This window comes from Chiloscyllium plagiosum, unplaced genomic scaffold (genome assembly GCF_037043375.1).
Source record: "Chiloscyllium plagiosum isolate Xiang-an unplaced genomic scaffold, Cpla_swu_hap1 HiC_scaffold_1, whole genome shotgun sequence".
NCBI lineage: Eukaryota > Metazoa > Chordata > Chondrichthyes > Orectolobiformes > Hemiscylliidae > Chiloscyllium > Chiloscyllium plagiosum.
The window spans coordinates 13,692,007-13,708,571 of NW_028270139.1; the positions used below are offsets into that span (position 1 = coordinate 13,692,007).

The 16,565-nt window shown below is 43.1% G+C and overlaps 1 protein-coding gene across 3 annotated transcripts in view; it reads left to right on the forward strand.

The window, feature by feature from the left end:
• fstl5 (follistatin-like 5) overlaps positions 1-16,565 on the forward strand; it is a 540,838-nt gene that overhangs the window by 118,476 nt on the left and 405,797 nt on the right. For all 3 annotated transcript variants that reach the window (XM_087977338.1, XM_043698740.2, XM_087977263.1), the window contains one exon: positions 6,639-6,887. In XM_087977338.1, coding sequence (XP_087833464.1) covers positions 6,639-6,887 — 249 coding nt within the window. The remainder of the gene's footprint in view (positions 1-6,638; positions 6,888-16,565) is intronic.

The following is a 16,565-nucleotide window of genomic DNA, read 5'->3' on the forward strand; positions in this document are numbered from 1 at the left end:
GCCCTCACTTCCCCATCTGAATTTTGCAAGGATTGTTCCCTCCAAGACCCCCTAGTCCATTCCGCATCTACAAACACACACACCCCCATTCACACGGCACCTTCCCACATAACCACAGAAGGTGAAATACTTGCCCGTTCACCTCATCCCTGCTCACCGTCTAAGGGCCTAAACAGTATTTCTAGGTGAAGCGGCATTTCTTCTGTATCTCCTCCAATCTTGGTATTCACTATACCCAATACACATATTGAAAAATGTGGTGCTGGAAAAACACAGCAGGCCAGACAGCATCCAAACGCCATCCCATACTCCCAATTCCTTCGTCTCCGCCGCATCTGCTCCCAGGAGGACCAATTCCACTACCGAACAACCCAAATGGCCTCCTTCTTCAATTTCCCCTCCGACGATGCTCTCCACCGCATCTCCTCCACTTCCTGCACCTCCGCCCTTGAACCCCACCCCCTCCAATTGCCACCAAGACAGAACCTCACTGGTCCTCACCTACCACCCCACCAACCTCCGGATACATTGTATCATCCTCCGTCATTTCCGCCACCTCCAGACAGACCCCACCACCAAGGATATATTTCCCTCCCCACCCCTATCAGCATTCAGGAGAGACCACTCCCTCCGCGACTCCCTCGTCAGGTCCACACCCCCCACCAACCCAACCTCCACTCCTGGCACCTTCCCCTGCAACCGCAAGAAGTGCAAAACTTGCGCCCACACCTCCCCCCTCACCTCCCTCCAAGGCCCTAAGGGATCCTTCCATATCCACCACAAATTCACCTGCACCTCCACACACATCATTTACTGTATCTGCTGCACCCGATGTGGTGTCCTCTACACTGGGGAGACAGGCCGCCTACTTGCAGAACGTTTCAGGGAACACTTCTGGGACACCCGCACCAACCAACCCAACCGCCCTGTGGCTGAACACTTTAACTCCCCCTCCCACTCCACCAAGGACATGCAAATCCTTGGCCTCCTCCATTGCCAGACCCTGGCCACACGACGCCTGGAGGAAGAGTGCCTTGTCTTCCGCCTAGGAACCCTCCAACCACAAGGAATGAATGCAGATTTCTCCAGCTTCCTCATTTCCCCTCCCCCCACCTTACCTCAGTCCCAACCCCCAGATTCAGCACCGCCCTCTTGACCTGCAATCTTCTTCCCAACCTCTCCGCTCCCACCCCCTCTCTGGCCTATTACCCTCCCCCTCACCTCCTTCCACCTATCGTATTCCCAGCGCCCCTCCCCCAAATTCCCTCCCCCCTACCTTTTATCTCAGCCCACTTGGCACACCAGCCTCATTCCTGAAGAAGGGCTTATGCCCGAAACGTCGATTATCCTGCTCCTCAGATGCTGCCTGGCCTGCTGTGTTTTTCCAGCACCACATTTTTCAACCCTGGTCTCCAGAATCTGCAGTCCTCACTTTTTCCCAATACACGTGTGGCCTACGTGCGTTGGAGAAACCGAATGCAGACTGGGTGACCACTTTGCAGAAGACCTCTGGTGTGTGTGCAAGCATGACGCTGACCTTCCCATTGTCGGTCATTTCAACAGACCGTTCTGCTCACACGCCTATTTAGCTGTCCTCTGCATGCTGCAATGCTCTAGTGAATCACAGCACAAACTGGAGGAACAACATCACGCCTTAATACGAGGCACTTCACAACCTTCTGAGCATTATATTGAGTTCAACACCTCTTTACTTGTTATGTTCTTTGTCACCATGTCCTCTCTCCATCATTCCCACCCCAATGGGACTGTCTTCTCTTTTGTGACTGGTCTGCCATTCTCACATTGATTACTTCATTTGAACTATCAACATCTTATCTTCACCTGTACTCTACACCTCCACCATTGCTACAAATATGTAGAAGCCTAACAATAGCATAAATGCTGTCCCCTCCACATTTCACTTCAGCGAACTTAAAACGTCAGCTTGTTCTCTGTCTCTCTGCCTCTCTGCCTCTCTCCCCAGCACTTGACTCATGGCCTTGAACATTATGACACTCCAATTGCATGCCCACATATGTTTTTAAGGTTGAGATTTCCCATCTCTACTAGCCCTCCAGGTGGTGCATTCCAGATTCTCATCACTCTCTGATGAAAATGTTTCCTCAAATCTCCACTGAACCTCCTGTCCTTCATCTTAACATTATGCCCCTTTGTTATTGCCCCTTCAACCGAGTGGAATAGGCGCTTCCTGTCCATGCTCTCATAATCTTATACACCTCAATCAGGTACCCCCTCGGTCTTCTCTGCTGTAAACAGAAACCACATGAGCCTATCTAGCCGCCTTCATTTGAGTTCCACAATCCCAGATAAAGCCTGGCGAATCTCATTTGCACATCCCCCAGTGTAATCACATCCTTCCTGTAATGCGCTGACTAGAACTGCACACACCATTCTGGTTGTGGCCTAACCAAAGCTTTGCACAGCTTCATTTTAACCTCTCTGTCCTTAGCTTTATCAGCCATGGCACAGATTAAGTGTCCCATGTGCTGCCTTAACCACGCTATCAATCTGCCTTGCTGCCCTCAGGGATCTGTGAATAAGCACTGCTGAAACACCTTGTTCAGTTCAGTTTCCTAGAGTGTTGCTACTTATTCTATTCTTCCTTGTCTTGTCCTTTCCGAAGTGCAGCACCTTATATTTAATTGGGTTTAGGGTTAGCTAAAAGGGTTAACTATCTGCCACTGTTCTCCTGTCTGACCCACTCATCTGTATCTTCCGGTAACCATGGCATGGAACCGTGATTCATGTTCAGTTTCTTTAATAATTACATGTCCTTTATTCTGACAAAGTTGGTCTTGGCTATCTTACTATTCCTTCATATCTGACAATCGTACCCTCTGTCGTGTGTGATAATTTGCCTCAGACGTGTGAATCTTTTCACTTGTTTCAGAAGCTCTCAACTTATTTCGCTTTCTTTTCTGGGATCTGCTTCAAACCACTGTCATTGTCTTTGTATCCTTTTTTAAATCGATGTTCATCTAAGCTATGGCTCCACAGGCATGAAGGAAATGGCTGACCACCAGATAGGTAGTGCAGGAGTCTCTAGCTGTTGCACAGGGGAGGAATAAGAAAGTGTGCGAATGCAGTAGGTATAGAGGATTCAGTTGTAAGGGTAGTCATTTCTTTAACTGCAAACAGGATTCTTGGATAGTATGTTGCCTCCCCGATGCTATGGTCAAGGATGTCTCAGAGGGGGAAGGGTAAACAACTGGTGGTCATGGTACACATTTGTATAAACAACAGAATTTTTTACAAAAAAAAACGATGTAGTATCAAAAGCAGAAGATAGGGCATTAGGAGAAATTGAAAAGTAGGACCTCAAAAGTAGCAGTCTCAGGATCATTGCCAGTGCTTGTGGGAGTCAGTAGAAATAGCAGAATGTATCATCTGAACACATGGCTGAAGAGTTGGTGATTGGAGGAGGGCGTCAGATTCCTGAGGCATTGGGAGCAGTTCTGGGAAGGTCGGACCATTACAAACTGGACTGGTTCTGCCAGGGTAGGACTGGGACGGATGTTCTGGGTTGAGTTTTTGCTTGAGTGGTTGAGAGACCTTAAACTAAAATGGCAGGAGGGGGGATGGAATGGGGTGGGCACCAATGCAAGGAGAGGTGAAGGAGAAACAAAATCCAGAACAAAAGACAGAAAGAATAATAAGTGATAGGTTGTGACATCAAGGCCAAAATGAAATCTTAATGAGCATGAGACAAGCTTGTGCAGAGCATTTGCAATTAAGTCGATGAATTTATCATCTAAGTGGATGCAAACTGGTTTGGTGTAGTGAAGATTACAGAGACGTGGCTGTCAGGTGACCAGAGGTGGGAATTGAAGGAGCTCTCCTGCCCCATTCCTGTAACCCCACAGTTACCAAGGCTAACCCACCAAACCTGCAAATCACAGGGCAATTTACTACATCCAATCCAGCTAGCCTGCACATCTTTGGACTGTGAGAGGGAACCTGAGCATGTCCATACAAATATGGGGATAATATTCAACCTCCACATACAGTCACCCAAGGAAATAACGTCTACTGGACAGTTTCATCAGAAAGTAAAGATACAACATTGGCTCAGATGTTGCTGTAAAAGTAATAGTTGGACTATCAGTGCAGATTGATAACTGTTACTAACAAGTACAAAGGACAATTACTTTTGTCACCTGCATTTATCGTGAATCACTGAAATCAGAAACTCACTGATTTATCAGCAATGCACTTTATTGGTTGTATAAACAAAGGCTAGATTTCAAACTCATTCAGCCCTCATTTGAATGATAATGAGCCAGTGACAAGCGAAGTGTGGTGAAATTAAAATTTGCCCTGTTGTTTCTTGCTTATTAATGTGGAGCATATTGTAATGCCGGTTTAAAAAAAAAACTATTTTCTTTGTTTCTTAAATGTAGTTGGTGCTTAGCATTGATCAGATTAGTATGAGCATAACGAGCAATTAGAGTCATAGAGTCATAGAGATGTACAGCACAGAAACAGACCCTTCGATCCAACTAGTCCATGCTGCCCAGATATCCCAACCCAATTCAGTCCCATTTGCCAGCACTTCCTCCCTTTAAACCCCTCCTATTCATATACCCATCCAGATGCCTTTTAAATGTACTAATTATATCAGCCTCCACCAGCCAGCAGCTCATTCCATACACCCACCATCCTCTGCATGAAAACATTGCCCCTTAGGACCCTTTTATATCTTTCCCCTCTCCCCCTGAACCTATGCCCTCTCGTTCTGAACTCACCCACCCCAGGGAAAAGAGCTTGTCTGTTTATCCTTTCCATGCCTCTCATGATTTTATGAAACTCTATAAGGTTACCCTTGCCAGGGAAGTGATTCCCGAGCTCCTTGTTGAGATAGCTGTATCATTGATGGTCACAGGTGAGGTGCCGGAAGACTGGAGGTTGGCTAACATGCTGCCACTATTTAAGAAAGGTGGTAAGGACAAGCCAGGGAACTGTAGACTGATGAGCCTGACGTCAGTGGTGGGCAAGTTGTTGGCAGGACTCCTGAGGGACAGGATGTACATGGACTGATTAGGGATAGTCAACATGGCATTGTGCATGGGATGTCATGTCTCGAGAACTTGATTGAGTTTTTTGAAGAAGTAACAAAGAGGATTGATGAGGGCAGAGCAGTAGACGTGATCCATATGGACTTCAATAAGGCGTTCGACAAGGTTCCCATGGGAGATTGGTTAGCAATCTTCCATGGAATATCATGGTTAGCAATATCATGGAATACAGGGAGAACTCTCCATTTGGATACAGGTCTGGCTCAAAGGTAGAAGACAGAGGGTGGTGGTGGATGTTTGCTTTTCAGACTGGAGGCCTGTGACCATTGGTGTACCACAAGGGTTGGTGCTGGGCCCACTGCTTTTCGTCATTTACATAAATGATTTGGATATGAACATAGGAGGTATAGTTAGTAAGTTTGCAGAATTCACCAAAGTTGGAGATGTAATGGTCAGCGAAGGTTACCTCATATTGCAATTATATTAAAGAATATGCAGTTATACGACAAGGCAGACATAAAATGAATAAAAATACACAGTGGCATTAAAATCCAAAAATGCAATGGATTATATTGTGAAGTTGTGCAAAAAAAATCACAAAAGATTGGTGTTTGATGTATGATAAAGGCTGTTCTTATTCAATGCTGTATTGGCAGTCGAGGTGTGTGTGGAACTGTGGGTTAGAATCTAATCTGTTAATCTTCACATTCTCAATCAGAATAGGATCAACATCCAAGGGTTCATTTTGATTTTAAATGGTATGTAAAATGGTTGATAGTAAAAATGAAAATTGGGAGTGATGTATAACAAGCAGCTAAATTATTATCGCTTATTTTTTCATTCTATGAATCAAAATTACCCCATCACTTTCAAGATTCCATATCAGGATAAATGTAACAGGCAGATTATAGGTGTTACATTAAGCTGGTTCGAGATACTTCCTGTAGTTGAGGATCTACATCAACAAATTACCTTTGGTCCAAAACTGAACGACACAAAATTGCCAAATTTGTTCAGAATAAGTATGATAATGGTTGCTGTAAGAGTTGAACATTTGCATAGATGCTGTAGGAGATTCTTTTTTTAAGAAATAAATATGTGCCACCAATTGTAAAACAAGAGACACTGTACCCTGCACCTGGCATTTGTGTGAATGTGATGATGACATTGCGGGCAAAAGTATTATGGTTTTCTCTATACCTGAAGTTGTAATCCTGCCTAAAACAGGTGTTGTACAAACTGTTGTATGATAGCTAAAAGGAATATCACACAAATTCTGCAAAGAAAAGGAAGTAGAGTCTGAATAATTCTACTAATTAAGACCGAGGAAAATTATACAAGTGATTTTTGGATTTTTTTTGCTTCATATGAAATATTTTGATCAATCAGCAGAAATATGTCAAATATTTTGCCTTTTTATCATGATTACCAAGCTACAAATTAAATAAAATCTTTGTTTTTCAATTATGTTGCAAATCTGTTAAAAGCGTATGAGTCATTAACTGCTTACTCCAAATGGCTGAAGGTGATGTGATGTATAGTTGTCTTTCACATGATACATACTGGAAAATAATGGTAAATCTGGTTCTTGTTACTTTTCAGTGTACTATGGGCAGGATGGTCATTTTGGACCCTGTGAAAACAAGTACTGTGGGCTTGGCCGACACTGTGTTGTAAACAAGGAGACAGGACAGGCAGACTGTGCATGTTTGGAACGATGTAAACCCAATTACAAACCTGTGTGTGGTTCCGATGGGGAGCTTTATGAAAACCACTGTGAGCTTCATCGTGCTGCGTGCTTGAAGAAACAAAAGAATTCAGTTGTCCATAATGAAGACTGCTTTTTCAAAGGTAGGAATCTACAAAAATCAATAAGTTGCAAAGTTATGTTTCTGAATTTAAATAAGTCAAAATGTATTATTTTGCCTGTGACTTAACTGGATGTCAGAAATGAGCTATGAGGGAGGAAGGATACATGTGATGTGCAGTACAGAAAGAGTAGCTGTTTTTTATTTGTGAACATTTTCTGTTTCACGGTTTTGAATGAGAGCTATGAGAAGATTGTATTTCTTAAGACTGTTTCTAAAGAAATGAATTACAGGATGCAAAAGTGAATTGAAGGATTATTTTTTAGTAATTTGAGATAAATGTACTGTTTACGAGACCACAGTGAGCATAAACAACATTCTAATGTTCTTGTCTGTGATTGTAGTTGGGTATGAGCTCATTTTATAGAGCAATGGTTCCACCAACTTGCTTGACGAAAACACCTTTAATTTAATAAAATGCTCTGAAGTATTTTGAGAACAAAATATTGCAGCTGCCAGATTTCTGACATCAGAGCAAAAATTACTAGAAAATCTCAGCTATGGAGAGAAACCATTTAACATTTCAGAACATTCTGATGAAATATCATCAACCTGAAACATTAACTTGGCTTTCTTCCATGTCTAGTTGATCTGCTGAGTTTTCCCAGCATTTCTGTTATTTTGCAGGACTGTTGTCAAATAAACTTTAAGAACAACAGAAAGAGGTATGAGAACAGACCCAAAGATTGGTCAAAAAGAGAGGTTTTACGAAAAAGAAAGTTTAAAATTTTAAGGGGAAGAAAGATGGGGAGGTTCAGCAAGGAAATTTGAGAGATTCGGGCCTTGGCATTTGAAGACACAACTACCCATGTCAGACCATAGAGCATAAGATTAGATTAGATTACATTACAGTGTGGAAACAGGCCCTACGGCCCAACAAGTCCACACCGACCCGCAGAAGCGAACCCACCCATATCCCTACATTTACCCCTTACCTAACACTACGGGCAACTTAGCATGGCCAATTCACCTGACCCTGAACATCTTTGGACTGTGGGAGGAAACCGGAGCACCCGGAGGAAACCCACGCAGACACGGGGAGAACGTGCAAACTCCACACAGTCAGTCGCCTGAGGCGGGAATTGAACCCGGGTCTCTGGTGCTGTGAGGCAACAGTGCTAACCACTGTGCCACCGTGCCGCCCACTGGGTATGATTCAGCCACTGGGTATGATTCGCTGTTCGAGGAGGTCATGTCTGATCTGATTACCATCAATACTCTCCCATCTTTTCTCCATAGCCCTTGATTCCTTTACTGATTAAAATCTGTTCAGTATGGAAAATCAGAAGTTCAAGAGAGCAAAATTGAAAAATTCATGAATTTTTTTGTAAGGAACTTTAAGTTAGTTTTTATTGTCAATTCATTGGAAAAAAAATAGGAACATAAGAATTAGTGGGGGTAGGTGAAAGCAATTCAGCCCTTTAAGCCTAGTCTGTCATGATCTTGGCTGGTCTTATTCTGCTCTCAATGCCACTTTCCTGCCGGCTTCCCATAGCTCTTTACCCTGCACTTCATCAGAGATATCTATTTGTTTCTTGAATCCGTTAACTGATTCTGTCTCCGATACATAAAATGCAAAAGGACAGGCAAATTCAGAATTATTTTGTCCATGGCTAACCTTAACAAAACAGATAAGGTGGCAATAGTTGATGCAAAGCTTGGTAAAAGAGTGTAGGATTGCCATTCTTATAGTTATTCTGTGTTATATGGGCTGCTCACATTTTTAAATCATTAAAACACACAATCTTGATGATCAACTTTCACTTTTGTGTTATAATGCATTTTTGTGTCCCTCTGTCTGTGTCTGTCTTCCAAAACTGACCACTGTGGAGAATTACTTAGATGAAAATTTTAAAAAATTGAAAGCAAAAAGTGTTCCAATGCTGTTTATTTGTCCCGAGTGAAGACCAAGAGCGGAACTTCTGTGCGATGTTTAATAGTCACTCAAATGAGTATGAGTCAGCAAATAACAACAGTTTAGGTCAATAGATGTGGAACTGGAGAAACACAGGATGAAGGGTTTTAGCCCGAAATGTCAACTTTCCTGCTTCACCGATCCTGTCTGACCTTCTGTGCATCTCCAGCTCCACTCCATTGACTGACTTCTGGCATCTGCAGTCCTTACAGTCTCCAACAACAGTTTAAGGATCGGTTAGTTTTAGTCATTCAGAGATGGAGCCAGAGAATATATATCTTGAAGTGCTGCCATTTGCTGTGATGAAATGGGCTTGTTGAACTCCCAGGACCCATTTGGAAGCTGTTCTCAGTTGGTTATCAGGCAAAGTTCTGTTTGTTGCTGTTCGGGTTCGGGCTCTCCAGGCCATTTTGTGCAGCTGAATGTTGTGTTAATGTCAAGTTAAACATGTTTTATGGTTTGACCATGTCTTTAAGTCTGAGGGGTAAAGCAGAGGGTTTTAATTGCCTTACTACAATATATAGAAAGCACCCATAGCATTGGGTGTAGAATGAGAATGGTAAGACTGAGGAAGTCAATAATCCCACTTCTCAAAATAAAAGATATTCGTTTTTCTTTCAATCTTTCCAACTGGCTCAGAATTTTTAAAATAAGTTGTTGCAGAATCATAGCATCCCTACAGGGTGGGAGCAGACCATTCAGCCCAATATGTCCACACTGACCCTGAGAAGAGCACCCCACCACCCCGACACCCCCCACCCTATCCCTGTAATCCTGCATTTAGCGTGGCTAATCCACATCTTTGAAATGTGGGAGGAAACCGGAGCACCCGAAGGAAACCCAGGCAGACATGGGAAGAATATGCAAATTGTACACAGATAGTTGCCCGGGTGCCTGGGACTGTGAGGCAGTAGTGCTGACCACTGAATCCCTCCATACTTCCCTCCAATCCCCTTGCAATAAAGGCCATCGTGCCATTTACCTTCACCATTGCTGTTTGAACCTATGGGATAACTTTGTGTTCCTTGAATGAATGCACCATCTTCACATCATCGAAGGCATATTCCACTTTCCTACCCTTCCTGCCAAAAGAGACTAATGTCAATTCCCCCATCATACCTCATCTGCCATCTTACTGCCCCTCACAGGCAATTAACATAACCAGACCTCTTAACAACGCTTTCCCTTCCTATGATCCACATGCAGTACCCAACTTTGTATGAAAAGCAAATTGCAATCTATAACATACACTTATCATCCGCATTCACCACTTCCAATTGGTGTAAAAAAATTGCCCTATATGTATTTTTAAAAAATCTCTTTAAACCACCTTAAAAATATGCCTCCTATCACCTTAAAAATATGCCCCCAAGTCTTGAAATCCCCCATCCTAAGGAACGTGCACCTATCATTAACGCTAGCTATATCCCTCATAATTTTTATAATGTCACCTCTCAATCTCCTGCATTCCAGGGAAAAAGTGCCAGCCTATCCAGTCTTTATTTATAACGCAAACCTTCCATTCCATGCAACATCCTGGTAAATCTCCTCTGAACTGCCTCTAGCTAAATAATATCCTCTTGATAACTGGTTGACCCGAACTGGACACAGTACTCCAGCAGAGGTCTCACCAATATCTAGTGTAATCTCAACATGACGTCCCAACTCCTATACCTGAAGGACTGAGCAATGAAAGCAAGCGTGCTAAATGCCTTTTTAACTACTCTGTCTCTATGTGACAGAAATTTCAAAGATTTGTGTACCAGAACCTCTGTTCTACAACACTACCCAAGGCCCTACCAGTAAGGGAATAGTCCAGTTGGAAGACAGTGAGCAGTATTTGCTTAGTGTTGTTTGGAAGACTGTTATTTGGAGATTCAAAGGGATAGTGCCAGCAAAGGGAAGCTAGCTGTCATTGAAAGAGGAGGAGTTTTCAGTGAAGACTTTGGAGTACAGTCTCAGGAATCCAGTGGGCCACAGCTTTAAGGTGAGAAATGAAACACTTGAAGGTGAACAGCCTTTCAGAGAGTCTGAATTGAAATAGAGTAAAAATTTAAATTTGATGTGGTGACCCATAATGACACGAGTACCTGGACAGATTTCTGAGAAAGCTGCGGGATATGTCCTGGATGCCTTAGCTACTTCATTACGCTCTGTGGGGTGTTGAACCCCAATATATATTTTAACACACAGTTAACTTTTGGTGCTAATTTCTGGATGTTAAAATATGTGTAAAATGTAAAACAATCATGAATTTGTGTGTTAATTTTGTTCAAAATATGTCAGTGCTTGGTTTTAATATCTTAGAAAGTACATGGAGTCTCAAAATTCTTTCTATTTTTAATCAATAATAAGTTATTGGTTCCTAACCATGTCATAATATAAATTTAGTGGTTTCATCTGGAATGATAAGGTAAGTGATATCACAGATAACATAAAACTCGCACACAGTACAGTATATGCCACAATGAAAAGCTCAATTATTTCAATATCACTTGAATCAATAATATGAATATGAAGAGCTCTTGTTGCAACCCTAAGCCGAAGCTGTGGGTTTACGGACTAATCCAGGCGACTGACTGTGTGGAGTTTGCACATTCTCCCCATGTCTGCGTGGGTTTCCTCCGGGTGCTCCGGTTTCCTCCCACAGTCCAAAGATGTGCTGGTTAGGTGAATTGGCCATGCTAAATTGCCTGTAGTGTTAGGTAAGGGGTAAATGTAGGGGTATGGATGGGTTTCGCTTCTGTGGGTCGGTGTGGACTTGTTGGGCCGTAGGGCCTGTTTCCACACTGTAATGTAATCTAAATCTAATCTAATCTCATGGCTATGAAAGTTGCACTGGTAATGTGTCAAAACTGGTTGATTATCAACCTGTACATCTTTCCAGCACACCCATGGCAGACAAAAAGAATGGCTGTGTGTCTAGGTTAGGCACACTTGATGTGGAATGACAGCCTGCAAGCTATACCCTTTTGTGACAAGCTATTATCCTATTCCAGGATGAAATGGCCACAGAAACAGTCTTAAGAACATTGCTTTCTCTGTTTTGTGTGCCATTAGACATGGAAATGACTAACTCTACATGGTCATCTGGAGCAATTGTTCAGTAATTTATCAAGTGAACTAGATTTCCCTTCAGAGAGGTAAGAGAAAGGTAATTAATGTGATTGTTTTGCTTGACACCAGTGCACCTTATTGGGAGGTATGCTTCAAATATCACAATCACAGAGCCAGCAGCAAGGAAACAGGATCTTTGGCCCAGCTAGTCCGTGCCGACCAGGTTTCCTACACTGAACCATTTTCCTTCATTTGGCCTATATCCTTCTCAACCACTCCTATCTAAGTAAAAGACATTTGGACAGGTATATGTTATAATTGTACCTGCCTCTACCACTTCATTTAGCAGCTTGTTCCATACACCCACCAGCCTCGGTGTCAAGAGGTTACCCCTCAAGACCCTTTTAATGCTTTCGCCTCACCTTAACTCTATGCCCTCTAGTTTTGGACTCCCCTACCCTGGGGAAAAGACCTTGAATATTCATCTTATCTATGCCCCTCATGATTTTAGAAATGTCTGTAAGGTCACACCTCAGCCTCCTCTGCTTCAGGGAGGAGGAAAGCCCCAACCTATCCAACCTCTCTCTTGTCTCTCAGACTTTCCAGACTCGGTAACATTCTAAATCTTTCTTTACACACCCTCTATTTAATAACATTCTTCCTATAGCAGGCAGCCAGAATGGTACTCAGTACTCCAAATGTGGCCTTACCAATGTCTTGTGCAATGTGACAGACCAACTCCTGTACTCAGTGCTTTGACCGATGAAGGCAAGCATGCCAAACATCATCTTCCTGTCTACCTGTGTGCCACTTTCAAGGAGCCATGATCCTGCATCCTAGGTCTCTGTTCAATAACACCTCTCAGGGCCCACCATTAACTGTGAATGTCCTGCTGTGGTTTGTCTTTCCAGAATGCAATACCTCACATTTATCTGAACTGAACTCCATCTGCCATTCCTCTGCCCACTGGCCCATCTTACTGGCCATATTCTCATCCAAGTCATTTATACAAATGACAAAGAGTAGACCCAATACCAATTCTTGGAACAGACTGCTAGTCACAGGTCATTAACCTCTGACAAGCTTTTTTGTTTCCAATTAGCTAGCTCTTTCTGGATCCCATATGATCTAATCTTACTGACCAGGTTACCATGCGGAACTTTGTCGAAGTCCTTGCTAAAGTCCACGTAGACACGTTCTACCACTCTGTTTTCATCTAGCTTTCTGTTCACGTCTTCAAAAAATTTGTGAAACAGGATCTCTCGCACATAAAGCCATGCTGACTATTCATGATCAATCTTTGCCTTTCCAAACGCATGTAGATTCTGTCTCTCAGAATCTCCTGCAACAACTTAACCACATTAATTGGCAACATTAGGCTCACCAGTCACTAGTTATCGAGTCAGAGAGTCCTACAGCACGGAGACAGGCCCTTTGGCCCAAACTGGTCCATGCCGACCAAAATGTCCATCCACGCTAATCCCATTTCCCTGCACTTGGCCCATATCCTTCTAATTCTTTCCTATTCACGTGTTTGTCCAAATGCCTTTCAATTATTGTTAATGTACTCACCTCAACCACTTCTGCTGGCAGCTCATTCCATATGCGTACCACCCTCTGTGTAAAAAAGTTACCCCTCAGGTTCCCTTTTATTCTCTCCTCTCTAACATTAAAGTGATGCCCTCTAGTTCTCGATTCCCCAACCGTGGGAAAAGAAAACTAAGTGCATTCACCCTATCCGTGCCTCTCATGATCTTATATGCTTCTATAAGATCCCCCCTCAGTCTCCTATGCTCTAAAGTAAACAATCCCAGGTTGTCCAATCTCTCCCTATAACTGAGACTGTTTAGACCAGGCAACATCCCTGTGTATATTTCTGCACTCTTTCCAGTTTAATAACATCCTTCCTATCACAAGGTGATCAAAACTGAACACAAAATCCAAGTGCGACCTCACCGATGTCCTGTATGACAGCAACATAACTTCCCACCTTCTATACTCGGTGCCCTGACTGATGAAGGTCAGTATACCAAAGGCCGCCTTCACTGCCCTGTCTCTCTATGACTCAACTTTCAGAGAACCGTGCACCTGAACACCAAGATCCCTCTGTTCCATGACACTCCTTAAGGCTCTACCATTCACCATGAAACTCCTAACTTGACTAGACTTTCCAAAATGCAAAACCTCACACTCCTATTAAACTCTGTTTGCCATTTCTCGGCCCACTTCCCCAGCTGATGAAGGTCCTGCTGCAATTTATGATAACCTTCCTCACTGTCCATGATATTGCCTGCAAACTTACTGCAATCAAACCTTGTATATTCTCATCCAAATCATTGAAAGAGGTAAGGCTTTTTCTTGAATAATGATCTCTCTACACCTCAAGGCTCTCTGTCGCTTCCTTTCACTCTAGTAGCCCTCCACTGACATACACACCTACCTGGTGGAATTGATCCTCAGCCTCACAACTTTTCCTTTCAGTCCTCCCACTTCCTACAAACCAGAGGGGTGACCATTGATACCCGTTTGGATCTGAGCTATGCCTGCCTCTTCTGAGGGGATGTGGAACAGTCCCTGTTCTACAGGTACACCAGTATCAACCACCACGTTTTCCTCTGCTACATTGATGACTCTATCGGTGCTGCCTTGTGCTCCCATGAGGAAATTGAAAAGTTCGCCAACTTCACCCACATCTTCCACCCTGACCTCAAGTTCACCTGGACCATCTCTGCCACCTCCCTCCCCTTCCTGGACCTCTATATCTATCCAGCAATCGACTCAGCACCGACATTTATTACAAACCCACCGGCTCCCACAGCTACCTCAATTACACCACCTTGCACCCCTGCAAAAATGGGATCCCATACTCCTAATTCCTCTGCCTCTGCTCCCACGATGAGGGATCCCACTGCAAGTGCCCTCCTACTTCAAAGTCTGCAATTTCCCCTCCCCCCGTGATCAACAGTGACCTGAACCACATCTCCTCTACTTCCTGTACCTGAGTGCAACTGATGCTATCTGAGCTCCCCACAAGAAGGTAAAGGATGTTGAGCTACACAAAGTCATGTAGGTAGTTCAGAGAATTTTAAAATTAAGGTATTAATGGTCTAAGTCTAAATGTAGATCAATGAGTGCAGAAGTGTTGATTTAAATGAACCTGTCTGTGGGCTAGAATATAGGGAAGAGCATTCGTTCTGGTCTGTGGAGGGTAGAAGATCGAAGTTGACCATGAAATATTAGAACAGTTGAATTTGGACAAAACAGAAAGATGGATGAGTGTTTCAGCAATATATAACCTGAGTTAAGGAAGGAATGTTGCAGAAGTGGAAGTAGGTTGTGGAGGGATTTCAAACTCGACAAATTCACTTTAGGATTAGTTAGAATAAAAAAGTTCTGCACAACGTATTTTAGCCTGTGACAGTGATGAGAGTAGATGAAAAGTAATAGAAGTTGTCTTCAGCTCAAGCACAATGACTTCAGGCTACCTTTTATTTTTAAAAGTTTGTGTCAGTGCCCTTCCTAGAATTTTGAAATATTCTTTTCATAGTAATTGTTTATTTTAAGTAAAACAGGAATAACTATGTCAGAAGTCTTTGTAGAAAGTTGGGAGGAGTTATTGCAATAACTTCACAAAACCTTTGTCACATGTTACAGACGTGCTGGGTTCTCCACTGTTTGCCCCTGCGATTAATTCAGTGTCTGTGACAATACTTCTAAAATAATCTCCATGCTCTTAAACTCAATGCCAAGCCAGTCCAACCTGCTCTAGCAATGTGTAATAACATCTCCGAACCACTTGATTAACCTGTATCCAGTGCCTTAAAGGACAGGTGTATATGCACACCATGGTCCTGCGATCTATGGTGCTTGCCAGGGTCCTCCCAATTGTCATGCATTCCCCTTGCCTTGTTTGTCCTAACCAGTGTGTCAACTCGCATTTATCCATATTGAATTCCTTTTGCCACTAATCAGCTTGTATATGTCCTCTAAGACTAACATCCTCATTATTTACCGCCCTAATTTTTGTATTGTCTGTAACCTTATTGACCAATTCTTCTACATTCAAGTCTACATCGTAGAAACCACAAGCAGCAAGGGCCCCAATGCGACCCCTGTGGATCCTCTGGACATAAACGTTCAGTCAGAAAAACACCCCTTAACCATCAACCTCTGCTTCCTGCCACTCAGGCAATCATGGATCTGAATCTGGATCTGGATCTCTGGATCCCATGGGCTCTTATCTTTTGCTATTTGTCTCCCACACAGAACCTTATCAGATGTCTACATGAAGTCCAAATTGACTACATCAAAATCATTGAAATCATTGGTCACCTCTTCACAAAGTTCAATCAAGTCAGTCAGGCATGGTCTGCCTTTAACAAAATCATGCTGACTATTCCTGATTAATCCCTGCCACTCCAAATACAGAGTAATTCTGTCCTTTAGAATTGTTTCCAATAGTTGCTGTACCACCAAGATTAGAGTGACTGGCCTGCAGTTTCCTGAATTGTCACTTGCTCCCTTCATGAAAAGTGGTACCACGTTGGCTGTCTTCCAATCCTCTGACACCTCTCCTATATATAGAGGAATTGTCTGCTACTTCCACCCAGACCTTGAGTATTAACAAGTTTTATTCATGGCAATGGGGAGCACATCTTCCTTCAGAGAAGTCCAGTGAAGTCAAATGAA